Below are 21,705 nucleotides of genomic sequence, written 5' to 3'. Positions count from 1 at the left end.
CATGAGGGCAAAATTGTAGAAAGTACCTGACTTGAGAGACCAGGTACAAACAAACCACCGCTGTACTCGAGAGACCACTGACATTAAAATCGATTCAAACCCTACATACTACGTTGGATGGGGTGCTGTGGAATGGCAAGATGCCCATGCATGCAGAACTCAATAAGCTCTGTTGTTGCATATTGTATAAACTTTTAATGTTGCAACATGTAATTTTTAAAGCAAATACATCATGTACTTAACAAAATTTATTTATTTACTTTGTGTATTGAAAATAAAATTATCATATAACATATTATTTGTTCAACTCTTCAGTGTGTGAAGATGCTTCAGTGTGGGCAGCATGTAGTTGGTTTCTGGGAAACTTAGCCCTGAAAATCACATCACTGACTTGGCAAGCTCTTGCTCTAGCACTCCTTTAATCGCACCAATGTCTCTTGACACTTCGGCCACACAACTATCAAACTTTTCATCTTGATTTAATGAGTCAAACCGTTTTAACAACTCCTGCTCAAAGTCGCCATCACCACTCAGCTTTCTCTCTTTACCCTTTGATGGAGAGAGAGAGCTTGGGGTGTACGGGAGGCTGAAGCTGAAGTTGATGGAGGTAAGGAGATGCTTGTAAATGGGCATTGTGGCTCTACATTGCTCACAGCAGCCGCCTCTTCTAATGTAGTGATTAAGTGTATTAAGATTTTTGTATTTATTATTTGTATTGTGTATCTATTTGTATGCATATAATAGTTTGCTGCAATTACTGAGCACGCGTGGGAGGCTTACAACAGCTGCGGTAGATCAAAATTGCCTTCACTCATTATAGGTCATTCAGATGTCCAGCTGTAGTTTATATTGGCAATCAAATTATTACTAAAGTCTATATAAACTGAAAACTTATCTCCATTAACTAACCTTGGTCGATCAACATGGCCTTCAAGCCATTTCACAAACGAAAACCGTTTCCATTTCGGATCTTGGCAAGCTGCAGTGCCAGACCTCTGTGCTATCTCCTTTTTCAAGAAGCATTTTCGAAACTGGCGTCAAAGCAATTTCCAGTGTTACGGGGCTATTTTTACTAAGAACCAATAATTATTAGTCACATTCCGTTTAAAAAAGCTACTTCACTTTATCTGATTACACTCTCTCAGCAATTTCATCTAGCCGATGTATTTAGTATTATTAACTATGACGGAACTGTTTTCATAATAAATTATAATTACTTACCATTTTCAAGATGGTCAACCTGCATCACGATTGCTTCCCAAATGTTATTTTTAACTGTGTGTCCTTGTAGTTTTTGTGTCTTGTATCATGCAAAATTGGAGTTTCCCTTATTAAATTGGTAAAAAGTTCTGCAGTCATTTTGGGTATGTTTTAACTGTGGCAGTCGTTAACAAAAGAAAAAATATGGCAAAAGAAATTTCAAACTTATAGCAGTGCATCCTGGGAGAAGAAAACAACCAACCAAAATGCACCTCACAGTTGCATTCGTAGCATCGGTTGCACCTCGCGGCAACTCTATCATAAAGTTGTGATGGAGAATGTCTAGAGTTATCGCGCTGCATGAGCTCGCTGAGCAAGTTCTAGCACAGATTAGCGTCACGCAGCGTGATATCGCACTAAATATCGTCTAGTGTGTTATCACCTTTAAGCGTGCAGCAAAGATTGCTTGATTCCACGGCTGCCACCAGTGTAGAGAAAACCTAAAAAGATTTCTTCATATCATACCACACAGATCTCACTCAGCTGCACAGCGGTAGTCCACTATAGACATATATACTTAATATTTAACCCTATACAAGAAAGCATACATAATGAGAAGTTGAAAAAATGCTGTGTCTGCTTTGTGCCTTTCTGTTTTCTTATATAGGGCTCTTTGATAGGTGGGCTCTTCCCCTTTGTATTAGATCTGTTATCGGTATGCTGGTCGAGCCTAGGTAAGTTGATCTTAGCTGAATAAAGCCGAGCTAAACAGAACCAAGTTGTTAGGCTAGCTCAGACGCAGGGTCGTCTGGCTACGACCAAAAACATGAATTTCTACTATTGAGTTGTAAGAGATAATGAGAATTAAATGCTGAAGCACGACTGAAGTAAAAATCAAAGCCAAAGAATGCGCTTGTTGAAAATTCTCCCTTGATGAAGGAGGCTTCCAGAGTAATAGTCAAATTCCATTAAGTAGTTGAAAAATGGGTAGAGTTAATATTTTTACCGCTTTTACATAACTTGACGGTGCATTCTGATTTTTGCCTTCGCCACCACACTGCAAAAATATTACACTGTATATGCATTCAAATCAAGATCCCTGTATAAAAGCAATGTGAATTAGGGACAGATTACTGTACCCAAAAAATACAGGCCTCCAAAAAAATAACATGCAATATCAAGAAAATCCTTTGCTCTCTCAGCTATTAGGTGGTTAGACACGATGCTTAATGAGAAGTTAGCATAAAGTTATTTGGGTAAAGTTTAGTTGTTCTGTTTGCTCTACTCAGTATCCTGAAGTAGGTTATTAAGAAACTCTAGTGATTATACTACACAAGCGGGATGTCACTCTCATTTTACACTCTTGTCGACTTACCGCATATTATTATCAAGAAACTTTAATAACTATATAATTATGATTAGCTTGGTGTTTGAAATTTATCTCATCCCTGATGCTCGCAAACTATATTCAACAAACTCAGTCGATGTCATCATAATATATTTTCCTAACCAAGACATCACGTGACATTACATGGAATCAGGGATGAATTTAGACTAAGAGTAAGGCCAGATACAGGGTAGCCAAAATCAAACTGCTGTCATTGTGGCTTCAGGTTATAAAAGTATCCAATAAAGATGTTAGTTAAAAACAAAGTGATAAAACAAATCAAACAATCAGCTGCATAGCATTTTCTGTTTACAGTAAAAAAATTATTTAATAACTGCTAGCAAATAATTCTAAATTAATTTTATTCTTACAGCAGAATTGATGTGGGTTGTCAGCACCTCTATATAATGTATATATTATATATCACTAAATAATGTTAGTTTGAGTCAGCTCTTTATATTACATAACGTACATATTGATTTAGTAAAGCTCACCAACCCCTGATCATTATCATCAAGTGTATCAAGGTATTACTCGAGCTCTTGGCAATACCAGCATGAGTTGTTTCAGCACCGTATAAGGCATCATCATTTCTAAAGACCTTGTGAGACTGTGCCCAACATGTCTAATACCTTGATGTAATATTCTAGTGCTTTTCCATAGTCACCAAGTGATTTATATACTAAACCAATTTTATAGTAGCTGCAAGCAATAGCACTATGCTTAGTTTCAGCACCAAATATGGTTTTAACCATTTCTAATGCCTTGGTGTGATATTCAAGCACTTTTTCATAGTCACCTAGTGAGTTGTATGCTGAACCAATGTTATTGTAGCTTGTAGCAATATTCACACGGTTTGCCTCAGCACCACATATAGCTTTACTCATATCTACTGACTTGGTGTAATATTCTAGTGCTTGTTTGTAGTCCCCTAGTGAGTCGTACACTGCACCAATGGTATTGTAGATGTCAGCAATATCTGTATGGTTAGTCTCAGCACCATATACAGCCTTCATCATATCTAATGACTTGGTGTAATATTCTAGTGCTGTTCCACAATCGCTCAGTGAGTTGTATGCCATACCAATGTTACAGTAGCTGCTAGCAATGTGACTATGGTTAGTCTCATCACCAAATATGGCCTTTTTCATATCTATTGACTTGTTGAAATATTCTAGTGCTTGTCTATAGTCACCTAGAAATTTATATTGTAAACCAATGCTGTTGTAGCAGTTAGCAATATTATCATGGTTTGTTTCAGTACCATATAAGGCTTTCATCATTTCTAAAGACTTTGTAAAATATTCTAGTGCTTGGCGATAATCATTTAGTGAGCTGTATACAAAACCAATGTTATGGTAGCTTTCAACGATATCACTATGGTTTGTCTCAGCACCATATATGGCTTTACTCATATCTAAGGATTTGGTTTGATATTTTAGTGCTTGTTCATAGTCACATACTAAATAATATGCTATACCAATGTTATTGCAGATACCAGCAGTATCAATATGGTTGGTCTCAGCACCATATATGGTTTTCAGCATATCCAATGAGTTAGTGAAATATTCTAAGGCTTGTCCATGTTCACTTAGTAAGTCGTATGCTGAACCGATGTCATTAAGATTACCAGCAATTATAGAATGGTCATTCTCACCATACAGAGCTCTGTTAATGTTCTAAGCTTTCTTATGATACGTGAGGGCCTTGCCATATTCACTCAGCGAGGTGTACACAGACCCTACGCTTGAATAAATCTGTGATATATCGGCGCTGTTGTGATCAGCCTCCTCAAATAGGTCCTTGCTATCTGATGATTCCAAGTCTTTCTCAGCCTGTTACATTTAAATATCACGTTATTATACTAATGAATGCAGTACAAAATGATAAAACACAGGCTTTGAATCGTCACTGTTGCACATATTATAATAATTTTATGTCTTCTATCAGGAAAGATATTATATATTTCATATATATTGACAAATAGAAATATAGTGCTCTTCAACATACTATACATTTAAAATTGGTTATTTCATCATGGTTTTATGTTTTAGCACAGCTGTAGTATTATATACTAACGTAATACGCTATAATCTATCATATTTTATTGGCTAAGTCTTGGTTACATTATATTTAACTTTTAAGCACATTTTATAAACTTATATTAAAATATAATTGTACTAGTTGTAGCATCAATACTAAGTTTCTATAATATTTTATATTCTAACTCGCTGCGGTACCCGTCGTTGCTCAAGCATTGCATTATTTTGTCGTACTAGGTACAATGCTTGAATGGCATGCTTTCCAGTGGCCATTTTCATGCACAAACAACGACGCCAAACTCATCTGCATTCTGTGGCACTCTTTCAATAGTACTTTTTGAAATCTAGCACATATTTGTTGTTCATGCAACAATTTTTGAGGTGTGACATTATCTCTGCTGGCACTCCTTCAACAATGTTGCATCTACGCTCTGCTTGCTCCTGCTGTTTGCTCACAAAATAAATTTGAGGAAATTTGGGTTGCTCACCTAGTCATGAAATTAAAAAGTTAAATACGTGTAAATGGAAAACTTGACCTTGAACCTTAAGCTTTGGCATAAACATCGGCTGATCAACTGTTTTGACTCTAAATGAACCCAGCAAAAAAGCTGTTATGTTTTTAAATGTAAGAAAGAAAATGCTCAGTATCAAAACTACTACCTTGGAAAAGGTACTTAAAAACATGTGGAATATTTTTAGTCAAAGCTAGCAGCTGGATTTTACAGTTTTTGTAACAAATTCCAGATGTTTCATCTTTCCAGGGAAGTGCATCACATTTAGTATATTTGACAGACCTCAGCCCCACAAGAAATCTAGAATTTGTTTTGTACTGTCCTTTTGGGTCATAGTTTAAAGCAAAATTTAGTACTCATAGATGGTGTTCTGCTTGTGTGTTTTTAGTCCCGTTAGAATGATCAAATTGGCCAGTAATCAGGTATGTCCCTTGCTCCCATTGACGGTAAACTCTGTCTGATTGTTGTTTTCCCATCATAATATCCTGCTTTTAGATGTTCTTGCATAGCATAGGAACAAATTAATTTGTATTTAGTTATTTAATACAAGAAATAGCGCTTTGAGATATGAGAAAATTGACATACAAGATCAGTCCAAGAACCCATTAAGCTAACATGTTGCGGTGTGACTGTATACATAATGCAAAATTTTATAAACATCTACTGAGATGTTATGTAACTCAGGTGTGTTTTACTCATCATGTATAGCTAATACAAACCTATTAAATACATTAATAGTTACTTTATGTTACACTTAAAGTTAAACTTCATACTGGCGTGAGGATTTTAAACGCATTTAATATGACAAATATATAATCATAAAATTGTCATGCTACAAGGTCAGTTAGGACCCGTGATCATAGCTATGAAGCCATGAAGGTTTCAATATTTTCAGTTTTGTTGGAAATAAAGAGTTGGCTTCTCCCTTTTGTTTAGTATTAGTTTGAAAATTACATTAAGCTGGTTTCCTTTAAAATTTTGTTTGTACCAAAATGCTGATCTGTTTGGAAGAGCTTCATAGCATTATATATGTGAAAGAATGTAAAAGAACAGTTTTTTAGAGTAAGAATTATGCCCTGTAAATAGATATATTTCTAAGAATTTTAATAACATTAGCAACTGCATCAAATGAAAAAGTCAATTAAAAGTCGAATATTAACAGAACTAAACATAGGGAAGTTACAAAGTCAGCATTGCCTGATAAATTCAACTTTTATGCAAATTGTTTGAAGATGAAATTTTTTTTAAAGTGGAGCCTTTGTAGATAGAAAAGTAATGAAATTTTTAATGAGAGAAAGCAAATTCATTTCAAATTACATCGCTTTTCATGTTTAGGTGTGTGAGGGTTTTAGAAAAAAATAGAAAAGACACTCACTTCTCCGATCAATTGTTTTGCTTTTATGTAATCTCTATCCTCCTTCCAGTACACTGCTGCCAATAGCTTCCAGAGTGCTTGCCGCTGCTTTGATGTGCTGATGAAATAGTTGAAACATAGCAAGGCAGTTTTATAGTCATGTGTGTAGTATAAGAGGTAGGCACAAAGCTCGGCTCGCTTTTGTTGATGGTTTTTGTCGTCGGCTAACACGCTTGCGCTTCACATCTTGAGAAATATCTTGCAAATCTTCATGAGCAGAATGGAGTCCTTTATTAATGGCTTCATTGGCAGCATCTAAAGCCAAGTGATATTGTCCAGTAAAATAAAGCACTTCAGCCTTCAGCCAATGATTCTCAAAAGAAACCGTTATCTGTAGGAAAGGTATGTCGGCTAACGTCCTTGCCTCAGATATTGCGGAGCGAACAGATTGCTTAACTTGAACAAGTAAGTAGCCCATTAGTAAAAACAGATGTGTTGGCGCAATGTACATTTTACTTCCTTTTCTTTCATAGTATCTGTAGATTTGCACATCCTCCGTCTGAGCACCCGAATTGAGGTATGAAGACGTTCGTAAGTAAATTGCCACTGCTAAAAGTATGTTCAAGTAGCGATGGTTCACTTCTGACAGGATGTCACGACGCTGTATTTCTCTACATATCTCCTATGAATGTTTTGCTTCCAATCCCAAGCACATTTTGATGTTATTTATCAGCACAGTTGGATACCGGAAAATATCCTTTTTTACCCTGACTTTCAGATTACGCGGAGGTCGAAATTTGACAAAATCTGGCATAAATGGAAAATTTTCAAGATCTTTGTGGAAGAAATGAAGACGTTTCTCATGAACAAATTTTTTGCTTTTCATCACAAGGTTTTCATAGTGTTTTTTCGCTAAAATGAACTGATCAAAAAGCTCACTGCTACCAAAAATAACTACAGTAGAAGAGAGCATATCTGATTTGTCAGCAAGAAGTCCATTGAATGGAGACTCAGCCTCTTTTTTGTAGAGGTCCATCAGCTTCTCAACCGTTAGAGTCAGAGTGTGACCTTTCTCTTTGCCATTTCCTGTTGGAATATTTCGGGAATTTTGCGTAATACCATCTATTCTGTAGTCAGTTGTAAAATGCTTAGCCTGGTTATCAAAGTAGTTATGGTCTTTGAGTTCTTCAATATCAAATCCTTTCAATGGACTCTCTCCGAGGTTTCCTATTCTAAAGTAACTGTCAACGGCTAAATCTTTGAAGTATTCTGACTCTTCCTCCACAATCATTGCATATTCAAGATCGGAGTAAGGAGCTGCTTCTCCTTTTGCTATTGATCCCAGGCCTATCACAGCAAATTGATATAGCGCAGATTTGTTTATTTGCGATAGAAGTTTAACGCTTTCTTGTAGAATTTCTTTTGACAACTGGACAAGGCCTTTGCTGCACTCCGCACTTGTGTTAAACAGTTTTTGACAAAAGGTTTCAGCATTATTGAAGTTATCTTCACTGAATACCTCTTCAGTGTCTAAAGATTCAACTGAGTCATCCAAATTAGCAAAATTTCTTGTAGTGTTTTTTCTATAATTTTCTAGACGCTGCTTGTGCTCAACAATTAACTGTTGATGATCACTATAGCTAAGAGGGTGATTCCCATTGTACCAGCTTTCTTCTATATCATATATAAGTCTTTGTCTTTCTGGGGTCGAGTCTTGAGTGATACAAAAGTTTGCTAATCCATGAGCCTGAAAGTTTTAGATAAGTAATATAACTGGGAACATATCTTTGTGTTTCTTTCAGCATTTTACTAAAATACTATAGCTGCGTGATATATCGACATGTCGATTTGTTTCGATGTTAATGCCATATCGATGCGGCTATGTTATGCTACATGTAAGCTTATATTGATATAAAGCGTAATATTTTGGTCAATTTGTTTATATTGTTAATAAACCACCATTTATAACTAAATAATAAATATTGACTAAATTGTATGCACAATTTTTCACTTGTGGTCGCAAAACTAATTAGATGCACAGCCATAAGTGCTATTACCACTACCACAAAAAAAAATCATCGAACACATGAAAGTTTTTAATTAGTTTCACTAGTTTAAAGTTCTTAATCAGTTTGAACACATTCCCAAAACTAATACATGTGTAAGAAATGCTGGTGTGAAATCTGTCAACAATCTGTCAAATCCTATTTACCGTATTTTCCGGACTGTTAGCTGCTCCCCTATAAGCTGCATCTGCTCTATTTGTAAACAACCGATAATAAAACAATACATATGCCGCACCTTTTGTGTAGGTCGCAGAACTCAAAACAGTGCTTTTTAACACGACAGCAACTTTTCTGGTTAAAACGGAACAGAAGCAATAGAAAATAACCAGCATTTACTTAACTTTATTTCTCCCGCTTTACATTAATCATCCTCACTGAAACTCATGAAGTTGTCTTCTGCAGTGTCGGAAAATTAAAAAAAGGTTCCGTAACTTTCCTTTTGATTTTAATTCTGGTTAATACTCCCTAGCAGTGAAAGAAAAAACAACAGATTAGCCACAGTCTCTAAATAAGCCGCATGGCTCAAAACATCTGAAAAAAGTAGCGGCTAATAGTCCGGAAAATACGATAAATCTTTGATACTAAATTGACTGTAAAGTTTAGTTATATTACGACAGGTTCTAACTGCTTTATTAAATGGTGCTCTAGTATTCTACTCTAGTAGTTATTTTCATAATATGCTCTAGTTATAAAGTTACAAATAATAGTACTACCAGTAATAAGGTGTCTCTATATACATTATTACAGATTAAAGCATTTGGGCAGAACAGATGTACACTTACTTGTAGGTAGTGTCTCCAATTACCAGACCCCTCTGCCTTCTCTTTGTAAGATCTAGCTAAATTTTCTGCCTCAAAAGCCGCATCCATAAGGAACTTGGTACTTTTTTCTATTGATAGTAAGAGTGCTAAAACAAATAGAAGTAGAAACGGTACCTATAAAGGCCCAAACTAACTGTCTTCTTTTTAACTTTAAGGGTAGATTTTATTACTAAGCACTATAGCTGAAAAACCAGATGATTTAGTCAATATGGTGCTAGCACAAGACAAAATAGTGTGAAGATGGTTTTTCAATAGACGAAATATTTTGCTGCTGTTTCTATTGCTTATCCTCATCACAATTCATACATATGTTCCACAACTACAAATGAAAATTGAATAATAATACAAAATCAATTATAACATAGATATGAGAAAATGAATTTATATAATTATGTATAAATCCAAAGTTTGCCGTCTTCGGCGTCTGTCGTCGTTTGGTGTCTATTCAGTTATAGTGACTAAAACCTAGCAATGAAAAGCCTGTATCGCATAAGATTTGATTCTGGGACCTCGGTTTCACAAGGGGACTAGCAAACCTATTATGCTACATGGGATGCAATGGATTCATTGAGTGATATGACTCGTTACCTACGTTAAAATACGCATAGCGGCGCTGCATTATGTGCAACATCACTAAAGCTTGCTCTCAAGGCTCTTATTAGGAAGTTTAGCAATCTACTAGCTTACTCAAATTAGCCAATAGCAACTACATCACCTGCCACTGTTTATAAGCTATTTTTACTACCCGTGCTATGCTGGACATTTGGCTAGTAAGCATATATATTTTATACTCAACACAATCACAACAGTTTTATAGTATGGAGCAGGATCAGCATCATCTGATCTACTAGTATCCTAAAAATGAGATTTCTTTGCAATGAGTGACTACATGCAGAGTGTAATGTTCATGGAGTCAAACATAAGAATGTCTCTTGTTTTAACTGCTTGCTGACACCACTGTCTATGAGTAGCTATTATAAAAAGGATGGCTAGAATAATTTTACAGCTCTACAGCAAATATTGTTAGTGACCGATGTCCTATATTTTCACCTTGAGATGGAATTCATCATCAAACTTTTCATTGTATTCAATAGTATTTACGGACACTTTACAGTATGTTGTCTTCATCAGTTATAATAATTTACTAACTGATGATGATAATGCTGACTTTCTGATATGATCAACACATATTCGATGTTGTTTCTAGGATAATCAATTGAAGTCTAACAAAAGATAGTGGAGTTGCAGTTTTTGAGTCTAAAAGTCAACTGTTATGTATGAAATTTGGAAGTTCTAATGTTTAGATATATGTATATTGGCTCTATTTATATATAATACTTTATTGCCAATAATTTCATTTCAAAAATTGAAACGTTTTTCCTTAAATTAGGCCATACAACCACTGTAAAAGAAAAAAGAAAAAAAGCAACAGTTAGCCGCTAAAATCAAATAAATAGTTTGATAAATAGTGTTTAAAATGCCTTTCTCTGCTAAGAAAAAGGATATTAGGTAGAAGATTGTTAAAGCTGCTGGCAATTATATTTTCTAAATAATTGTTAGTGATTGTATGCAATTTGTTCATATCACATAAGTTGAAATGAGAACCTGTAACTCTCATGTAAAAAACGAGGAAACCATGAAACAAACCAAACAAACCATGAAAAATCTTGAAATCTTGAATTGAAGTAAAATAAACATTTAGCATAGGCATAGACATAAACATAAACATAAACAGAATAAGAAGATGCAAAGGTTTGAAAATATCATTCGTTGGAATAATATATGCAGGAATAATATATGCAGGAATATTTAGAACCAATAAGTCTTCATTAGAAAACTATATAGGTTTCAAGATAACACAAAACCAAATTATTTGGTGTATTTTACATCGCCATTGCGTCTCATGATTAATATGTTCTCTTGACGTTGTTTGTCTAAAGGTCAAATTGCCTGGTATGCTTCAATCTGGCCTCAGCCATCAGGTTTTTATCAGGTGCATTCTGCAAAACTGAACAAGTGCCTGGTTAATTTCGTGAACGAAAAAAATTCAAATTGTGTTTGTGACCTCAAGATTTTGAGGCATCAAATTGTCTGATTGTGGCCTCAAAATTTTGAGGCATCAAATTGTCTGATTGTGTACCTGCACCTCAAACAGCACCAAATATTTTGTATACATATTTATACTACGGTAGTATGGTTGTTATTGTGGGTATATTCTGTAGAGTAGACCAATAATAGTATAATGTAGTGTATCGATGTGTATTGCTAATTAATGTAAGCTTGGGTATTGCTTTACATCTAGAGCCCAACTCTCTCTATTTATTAACTACAAGTAAAACAGTAAAACACATAAAAAGGTCAGAGGTCAATAGCAGTCACATGATACTACCATAGAGTTAAACTCCTTTTTTGTGTACAGACCACAGTATTTGCAATACCAAGCTTGTAACAGTCTTTCTTATGTGTTGCACATTCTAGTCTCTCGATTTGCCCCGGAGCTCTTTGAAAAGTATGTTCTTAATAACATAATTCAAATTCTCTGTAGTGAGCTTCCATGTTGGAAGTCATGCTAATCTCCACGTATTGATAGTCAATAGATAGCTCCAATAACGAGTATGACCACAATGAAGCTATTGGATGCACTAATGTAGACAGCTTTGATTGTAGCTGAGAAAAAAGCATTGGAGGTAATCACTGGGTTTCCACGCTTCAAATAGATTCGGAGATTGTTTCATTATGAATCATAAAAACGGTAAAATCCAAACGGATTCGATGGTATTTTGCTTAGTAAAATTTGTGCAAAGGCACTCACAGTGAGACTACTACTCGACGTCACAGACATGGTCAGTACAGATAGATTCGAATTGATAATACCTAGTGAAGGTTAAAAAGAATTGGGTGCTTTTCATCCCACTACCACGCTCATACGAAAATGATGAGATGATTACCTTGTTATCTATTTTATTACCTCATTCATGAAATAATTAAACCTACTGATTGTACAGATTCCAACTGCACCGGCGCCGTTCTCTTCGTAAGCTTAACTATTCTAGCATAAAAAAGTTTTTGCACTAAAAGCAATTGTCGTTCATGCGACCTTTGAAGAAATAATTGTGTATCAAGTAGCAAATTTTTTTGCTGTTTTGTAATATAGCGGAATATTAGTATTATTAATAATAAAGAAAATTCTGATCAGGTTTAATGGCTGAGTTAAGCCTGGTTTACAATACAATGCCGTATGTCGACACGATCTTTTCGGCGTTCATCATCGATTATGTGCACCGGCGACTGATAGCATCAACGAAGCAACGCAGGTAAGTCGGAAAGTTTGCAACTGTCAAACATTTCTGATATTTTGCCAAACATCGACTACAGGTTGTATAATGTGAACCATTTTGGTGATAGTAATAGCGCGATTTATTTATTTCCATTCATAATAGTTGCCGCGGGACTAGTACTTGATTCAAACTGGTAAAAACAGAATCGTTTCTTTTCAATTAATCAAAACAAAAATGTGAACACTACATCTCAGGAGTATTTGCTGATGCAAATGCAGATGGTTTGTGATAGTGTTAACATAGTTATAATCGACAATCACCGAGGTTTTGTGGCATCAATGGCAACATACAGCAATATAATGTAAACCAGCCTGTAGTGCAACAAACGTATGAAATGTGAATTAAAAAGTGACCGTGACCTGAAAGCTAGTCTACTTTAACAAATTTTGATTTGAAGAGTACATCACTAATCTTGAGAAAACTGATTAAGTGCAACTCCGAGTCATTGAAGTGGTAGGGTGCAATTTCGTCGGCAAAGGTAAACTCCAAATCCATTTGAAGCATGGAAACTCAGTGAATGCCAAGATATGTTGTGCTTAAAAGTTGACTTGCAACAAAATTCACATTACAGGGATTTGGTATTGAATGATTCACCGTGTCTTACTTCGCTGTGTTGTAGTTGCAAAATATGTGGAAATGTGATTACAAACTCTTAAAAGTTCAAAAACGAACAGTTAATCGCAGCCATCACGAAAACACTGTAGTTTAGAATCTCTTTATTTCGATGACGCACTCAAACATTGTGGTTATTGTTTTGACACGTGATGTTATCACATGAAACTAAAGGCCAATAGAAGGCTCAATATAAAAGGCCTCGTACCATAGTTTATGACAAACACTTCGGGTTCTACCGGAAAACCTTCATCCAATATAGATGCTCGCTACTTCACAGTTTCGTCTCAGTCTGGTCTAATCATCTAATTGTGATCTGATCATGAGACCCATACTTCCTGCCAAATGGCACGAACAATTTCTGCAGCAATTTTTAACTATCACATGTGACCAACAGACTTGTCATATTTATCAGAGTATGATATGCACTCCTTCGAGCAAAGGTTAAAAAATAAAACAAATTTTTATGGTAGGTTTTGAGATATCAGTGCTCAAAGTGATGGCATTACAATGATGATGAAATAGACTCGTAAGGACAACAGACATGGTATTATTGATTGCGTGAAGTTTATTTGTGAAAGCATTTCGATGAATGAGGTTGCATAAAAGTGTAAACAGAAGCCATCGTGTTCAACTATGTCCCATTTGAGCCATTTTGGAAATGGTTTCCAATCTAAGGCGTTTTTGTGATGGCTGCAATTAACTGTTCATTTTTGAGCTTTTAAGAGCTTGTAATCACATTTCCACATATTTTGCACCTACAACACAACAGAGTAAGACATGCTAAATCTTTTGATACCAAATAACTGTAATGTGAATTTTGTTGCAAGTCTACATTTAAATTTTAGTTGTAACTAACAAATCTTTGAAGGAAACAATAAATAACTACTGCTATCTTCATATTTACATACGAGTATACCAAAGCGTGCCAAACCAGTAGTTTTCGGCAAAGATTTTGCGGCAAAGGGGAAGGTATTGAGTTCTGATGCAACACACAAGCGGTTCTGAGTTAGTCTAAAAAAATAACTGGTCACTCTTGATCCTTCATGAAAGTTTTATGACTTCCAGAAGCATATGTATCCATATAAGCCGGTTTTTGCTGTTTTAGTCCATGTGATGGAAGAGCTTCATGGACCTCTTCTGAGCATGTATTGAGTCCAAGGTTTTCAATTGAGGGAGATGTCATGTAATCAACTCTCTCCATCAAAAGATCCCTTATTAGTTATGCAGATACACGAGTCCACCTATTTCTTGTATAAACAGCGCTGAGGGTGCTGAACTGCTACCATCACTACCAAGAAATGGGAAATTGCAGCATACAACAGCAACTAAATGCAAAAAACTGTTACAAATTTTGTCTTCAAGAATTATTTCACTGGTGTCATTGCTGCCCTAGGGGATTTTGCTGCTGGATTAAAGGTGCACTTGAAAGACTTGATGACTCTGTGGAAAAGGATGGCCTTGTCCTAGAGGTAAAAGCGCATAGCTGCAGGTGTCTGAATGGCTAAAAAACATCAAAGAGAAAACAGAAAACCAACCATCTTAACATGACGGAAGCAGCAACGCCCAAAACTCAACCAATACCTACAAAGCTTGCTTTAGATCACCCAATAACATCTTACAATTTTGATATTACCTGCATATGCACATTTTTCCATAGAAAGCTTAAAAAATTTTGAAAGTTTTGAAAAAACATTACTTCTGCTACTAAGATAGACCAAGAGGTCCAGTTCTGTTAGTTTAGTACCCGCGTTTTCATATTTTATTTAAGAGAAATCATTCATCAAGGATGATAAAGGGGAACTTTTTTGGCCAGCTGCCAATGATGCTCAAGAAGCTCTTTCAGTTCAACAAGTAGATTAGGCAAGCTGAATTTGCTGTATTTAAGAAGCAACCGGTTAACACGATATCATACAAAATACTTACTAGTGCGCCCAAGACAAGCTATCAGCAGTGAAGGACTACAGTTGATACGGTAGGATTAATATAACAGTCAATCGGTCAATAGAGTTCCTGTTTGAGGAAATATTTGACATATGAGGTATCTAGACTTGTTATCAAATGCCCTAAAGAAGGCGTGTTGCAAACTTGTAGACATCTTATTTTATCCCAAAGTTCTTTCCTATACTAGTTCCTATACTAGTTCCTATACAAGTTAAGCAATTTGAAACTGTCAAGCAACGTGTCAAAACAGTTTGAGAGGGTGCTTTGCTGTAAGGGAAAAAGAATGCAATTGTCTGTTGATGATATAATTGAGGTTTATCAATTTTGAATTTGCTGTGAGTCAGATCAGGTCAATGCCTGCTACTGGTAACCATGCAAACCGGTACTACCTGTTTCATGGTTGAGAACCTCAGCGATTAAACCAGGACCCCACTGTCTCATGTGGAAGGAGAAGGGTGGGTAGTCACCCCGGTAGGTTTCCTGGTAGGTAGGTGGTAGATTCCTGTCTCATGAGGAGTGGATTTTACTCCTCGCATACATGCTTGCAATTGGTCTGTGAAGAGCCAAATAAGCCAATTTTTTAGAGCCTTGTATGTAATTCTTTTAAGCATTCCTAGTCTTTGTTACGCTTTTAATACTATAGCATCAACATGAGTGTCCCAGATAAAGTCGTTGGAGACACACACACACACTTGGGTATTCAAATTACTTGATTAACTGTGTAGAACAGGGTAGTGAGTGTAACTTACTGTTTCTTTTTTCAATCTCCTTTTTTAAACTAAACAAAACCATCTAACACATTCTCCATTTGTCTGCCAACTGCTCAAAAGATAGGTATTTCTGAAACCAAAATATCTCTATAGACTCGTTGAAAAGACAATACAATAGAGCATCTTCTTCAGAAAAACTGATGAAATCGTGAACCAAAGAACTACCTATATTATTGATACAAACCAAAAATCATAATAGCCCCATTGCAGAGCCTTGCAGAAAGCCAGATGTCTTCAATAGTATATGCTGATGCAACTTTCTGGATGACCACTATTTGATGCTAATCACTTAAAAATTTACTATATACCTGATGATAGTTACATTAATATATTTATTTAACAATTTGTCAATAAGTAAATCATTGGCAACCTTGTCAAGTGCTTACGAAAAAGTTGGTACCTCATTATTAGTGTTGTGTCCATAGAGTTATGCTGCTCCTAATGTTTAATGACTATGCTATCTTTTAACGGAAGTCACATGATAGATATCAATATATGTGCAAGGTTTAAATGACATTACTATTATTTGTTTCTTCTGTCAATAAATGCAATCGTAACCATCTGCACTTCGTGTACACTTCAAATGCGTACCAAAACATAATATTGGTGACAAAGATGATTTAGCTTACCTTTGATTTGTTTTCTAGTTATTTAACTCGTTATTATTAACTGTGATGGCTAGATTACCTATTTCCACATTTGATGACAGCACCAAGGTTGACTCGTTTTTGGAAAGATTAGAATGCTACTTTGCTGTGTCTAGCACAGAGAATGCAAAGAAAGTACCTATCTTATTAATTGGACTTAGTGCTGGTCAGTATCAAACTTTGAGAGCCTTGGTTTTCCCTGCAGTGCCACAATCTGTTGATTATGACGATTTAAAGCTTAGCTTACAATCACACTTTGGTGAGCCTAGAAACATGAGGCTAGAACGTACACGATTTCGTTCAATTACACGTCAATGTGGTAAGGCATTTACAGATTTCTAGATTCGAGTCAGAAAGGGAGCTAGATACTGAAACTTTGGAGATGAACTTGATGAAAATTTGCTGGAGCAATTTATCTCTGGAGTTAATCATTCAGGATTATCGAAAAAACTCATTGAGGATACTAGAATCACGACATTAGCTGGAGTTATGGAAGTTGCTGGTACAGTTCAGTTACTAGATGGCGATTCTCGCGCTCTAGATGCCGCTACCCCTAATGCCGTTGCTTGTGTTGCTCATAAAGGAGGTGCAATATCTGACTATAACAGTTTTGCGACTAGTAACACTAGAAAAGGACAGAAAACTTCAAAGACCGTTACATGCTTCCGATGTTCAAAGGCTGGCCATGGAGCTAGTGACACTTCCTGTCCTGCACGGGGTAAAATTTGTAACCTATGCAAGAGAGAGGGACATTTTGCAGGCTCGAGGTTCTGTCGTAAAGCGAAGAACAAAAATCTACAATGGTGAACGCTAATGCTGACAATAACGCTGATACACCAGATGGCATTACGACTATGACTGATCCGCCTTCAGCTGTAGACAATTTTAGTCATGAGTTTACGGTAGGGTATGGGCTTACGCTTGGTAAAGGTACACCTATGTGTACTGCAATATGGCTGGTATTTCATCAACATTTCTTGTAGATTCGGGTGTTGTAGATAATGTACTTGATAGACAGACCAATGACATTTTGTGCAATAGTGTTGTACTACAATCGACTACCAAGAAATTATTTGTTTGTAGACAATGTGCACCCTTGCATATGTTAGGACAGTTCAATTTGAATATCTCAGTAGATAGTAAGACTGTTAATGCTACATTTTATGTTTTTAATGGTATTGCATGTAATGTGTTGAGTGCTACTACTGCTAGTAGACTAGGGCTATTCTGTTTGACTAATATTAGTAGCTTGAGTACTGAAGCCAGTTTGGAAAGTGTTGTGAATGACAAGTACCCTGGGTGTTTTTCTAGTGTGGGTAAATTGAAAAATGTACAGGTTAGGTTACACATTGATCCGGACTGTGAACCTGTTGTTCAGCCAGTCAGACCTCTACCTTTCAGTTACCGGGTCAAAGTTGAAATGGCTTTACAAAAATTACTTGAAGAGGATGTCATTGAGCAGGTTCAGGGTGTAGGTTCTACTTGGGTAAGACCTTTGGTTGTTGTGCCTAAAGAAAGGGACGAGGTTCGTCTGTGTGTTGATATGAGATGAGCCAGCACTGCAATTGTTAGGGAACACTATCCTGTGCCAACAATGCAAGAAATGCTAGTTGAGCTCAATGGGTCCAAAGTGTTTTCAATGTTAGATTTGAAACAAGGTTTTTCCAGTGTGAACTGCATCCTGCATCTCGGAACATTACTACTTTTCGTCACACATGTCGGTCTGTTTAGAATGAAGCGGTTAGGAATGGAAGTATCTGCTGCTCTTGAGATCTTTCAGTACACCATTTAGACAGTTTTTAATGGGATTGAGGGAGTTTTAAATTTAGCCGACGACATTGTCGTTTTTGGTCAAAATAGTGCTGAGCACAAAGTTAGATTGTTAAAAGTGATGAGTCGCTTATCCGAGTGTGGTCTTACTTTGAACTCTGCTAAATGCACATTTGGTGTTTCCTCGATCAAGTTTTTAGGTCATGATATTTTGAGTGATGGTGTCTCACCTGACCCGAGTAAAATTAGTTCAATTTTTTCAGCTAGACCTCTCATAATGTAGCTGAATTAATAGGGTTTTTAGGACTTGTGCAGTTTGTTGGTCGATATGTTCTCAATCTTGCTGTTGTTGCTTCACTTTTCTGGTCAACTGTGTTTGTTTTGAATGGTTGCAGGTACGCCAAGATGCCTTTGTACCTATCAAAAATTTTATGATTTTATGTGAAACCTTGGCATACTATGACAGGAATGCACCCACCAATGTAGTCGCAGATGCAAGTCCTACTGATCTTGGGATGTTATGCCAATTTCAGCAGGGAGTTTCTCGCGTTGTGGCATACGGTCATCGGCGTTTGACATATGTTAAATCACGTTATTCTCAGATTGAGCATGAGGCGCTTGCCTAAATTTGGGCTTGTGAGGATTTTAAAATTTACTTGTTAGGGAACAGTTTCAAGTTAGTTACTGATCATAAACCTTTAGTAGCAATTTTTAATGACCCAAGTTCTAGGCAAACCCCTTGGTTAGAAAGGTGGAGTCTTAGGCTTCAGACATTTGATTTCAATTTTTTCTACTGGCAAGGCTCTGAGAATATTGTTGATGCCATGTTTCGTTTGAGTGTATCCAGGGATGTCTCTGGGCTTGTCACTGATGATTCATACATCGGGGCAGGTGTAGAGATTGCTATGCCTTGTGCTCTGTCTTGGAAGGAGATGTGTGAGGCAGTTTTGACTTATGAGGAGTCTAAGACTATCAATAATTTTTAGTGTTTGTATAGTAACATACAAATCTTAGAACAATATGGTAACAAATGATTAACATCAAAAAAATTGCTAGTATAATCCATATATATACACTACATTGGACAAGTGTTAAGCGTGCGCCGTATAAATGACTCCATCGAGTCAGCAATTTAAAGCTGCCGGATTATAGGCTTAGAAAAGACGTCATCAACTCTCTTACGCATGCTGACTGTCTATAAATACGGGTACACACTGATGTACAGTTCATTCGCTTTTACAAGCATGAAGCACTCGTGTACTTTTTGCGATTTTTCTTGCAACAAGGAGCGTGACCTACAGAGGCACGCTCGTGTACACAGACACTGCTGCTCCTCCTGTGATGAGGTGTTCACCACTCAGCCTCTCCTGCATGCGCACGTCTCTGCTGAGCACCGAAGAACACAGTCCACCCAGACTGAACCCCAGAGACCGAGGGCGTGCTCACCCTGTCGCCAACACCATCACCGAGGGCAACGCTACCAAAGGCCACGGCAGGACCGACGGCCGCACTGGAGGCCAGCCCGTGAGGCTTGCCTTACCCCACGGCATGAAGTGGAGTCCAAGATCGTTTGCCCATCGGTAGACTCCATCGGGGACGATAGTGATCCTCTCGGGCTACTGGACTCACCAGTCAAAATCGATTTCTGAGTGCCAGTAGTTCCACCAACCACCTCGGCCCTTCTCAGAGCCACCATTTCCATTTTAAGGGTTTTGTTGTGTGTCGACAATGGCGGAAACTCACTGTCGTACTTATCATCCACTTTTTTTATTACAAGGCGTACCAAAACACAATAATTAGCTGTTGTCATAATGATAGTTATTACATATTTTGTATTGTTGTACAATTACTACTGTTTAGTATTAACTAGCAGCTACTGTAATCAATACGACATACATAGTAGTTTGTGTTACAATTAAAGGAGATTACATGTACTTTGTTTTCCAAAATCCATCAAACTTATTGTTAGGCCCAATACATCGAGACAGACACACTCAATTTTGTTTGAATATCACGCTTATTCTTTTTAAATTGTAACTCATCGTAACTCCATTAATGTTGAAGTAAATGCTCGTAGCCCAATGAACACCACTCTTGTACAAGGTAGTGGCCCTGAAAAGGGCCCTTTGGGAGAAAATCAACTCGGAACTATAGGCTATAGTCCGAGTCGAAGATCTCAAGAGGAGCTAGTTGCCGAACAGCCACAGAGGGTACTGCCGGCTTTGACTCAGGCTTCGAACGCGTTGCAGGCCGCCATTGGGGTCGCCTGTAAGGAGGCGAGTGCGTTCGAGGGCGTCTTGCGGAGCGTGGAGGAGACTGTCTTCGAGGGTGCCGAGTTTCAGGTCTCTGGTAAGGAGGACGACGTCGCAGAGGAAATTGGCCCTGGCTGCAAGGTTGCTCAGTCTGACAGGCTACAGTCCTCGAGTGCTCCTGTAGCTTGTGATTCTTCAGTTGGTCTGACGATGTAAACTCGGCACTGCATGTGGGGCAGCTCACACGTCGACGATGTAAGCGCTCGTGTTTCTTCAGATCACGAAGACTACTCGCTTTGAAGGAACATTCTATGCAGTAGAGCACCATGATTGCAACTGATGTGTGTTAGAACTAGCTTACGGTATTTATGGGTAATAAGCGGGCGTATCGGGGAGAGGACTTGTAAAGCGGTGGTAATAGACACTCGTTTTGTTTGTTTTGCGCTGACTTTTGTGGTAAGATTTGACTGGATGCTTATTGAATCTTATCGTTTTGCTGTCTTATCCATGTGTGTAACCAATTACAGTCAGTGAAATTGACCTATATTATCTTAACCAATTTTCTTAGTTTTGCCATTTTGTGTGTATATAAGAACATGCAATCGTGTTGTTAGAGCAGTCTGCTCGTGTTGTGCTTTGTGCTGATATTTGTGAATAAACTTTGACGCTTTCTCAAAGTGTTGTTAATTGATTCATAGCAGACTATCTAGTAGGGAGCACTAGCTTTATTTGTTTTGTCTTCTCCTCGTAAGCCGTGGCTTAAGACTGCGTTTCATAGCTGCAGCCACACAAGGCTTCGAGGGACGACAGACAGATTTGGCGAGTCTGTAACTCTGTGCGTAGGCACGTGGTATTAGACAGTGAACCACAGCTGCATCCACACTAGTGCACCACCTCAGCCAGACAAGTGTTCTGCCAACTGATAGGAACTAGACATTTAATGATAGTTGGATAATTTCATGCCTGAAGCCGGATAACTCTAACTTCCAA

General features: G+C 37.2%; 1 protein-coding gene across 1 annotated transcript; it reads right to left on the bottom strand.

The window, feature by feature from the left end:
• Positions 1 to 3,180: 3,180 nt before the first annotated feature.
• On the bottom strand, positions 3,181 to 3,738 carry LOC137407933 (uncharacterized). The gene has a single exon (XM_068094319.1). The coding sequence runs from the start codon at positions 3,736 to 3,738 to the stop codon at positions 3,181 to 3,183; it is 558 nt and encodes a 185-aa protein (XP_067950420.1).
• Positions 3,739 to 21,705: the final 17,967 nt, after the last annotated feature.

This window comes from Watersipora subatra, chromosome 11 (genome assembly GCF_963576615.1).
Source record: "Watersipora subatra chromosome 11, tzWatSuba1.1, whole genome shotgun sequence".
NCBI lineage: Eukaryota > Metazoa > Bryozoa > Gymnolaemata > Cheilostomatida > Watersiporidae > Watersipora > Watersipora subatra.
This window is presented reverse-complemented; position numbering and strand designations above follow the sequence as displayed.

Bases quoted from the DNA above. Each gene is read 5' to 3' on its own strand.
- LOC137407933 (XM_068094319.1), bottom strand. From the start codon at position 3,738: ATGAAAAAGGCCATATTTGGTGATGAGACTAACCATAGTCACATTGCT.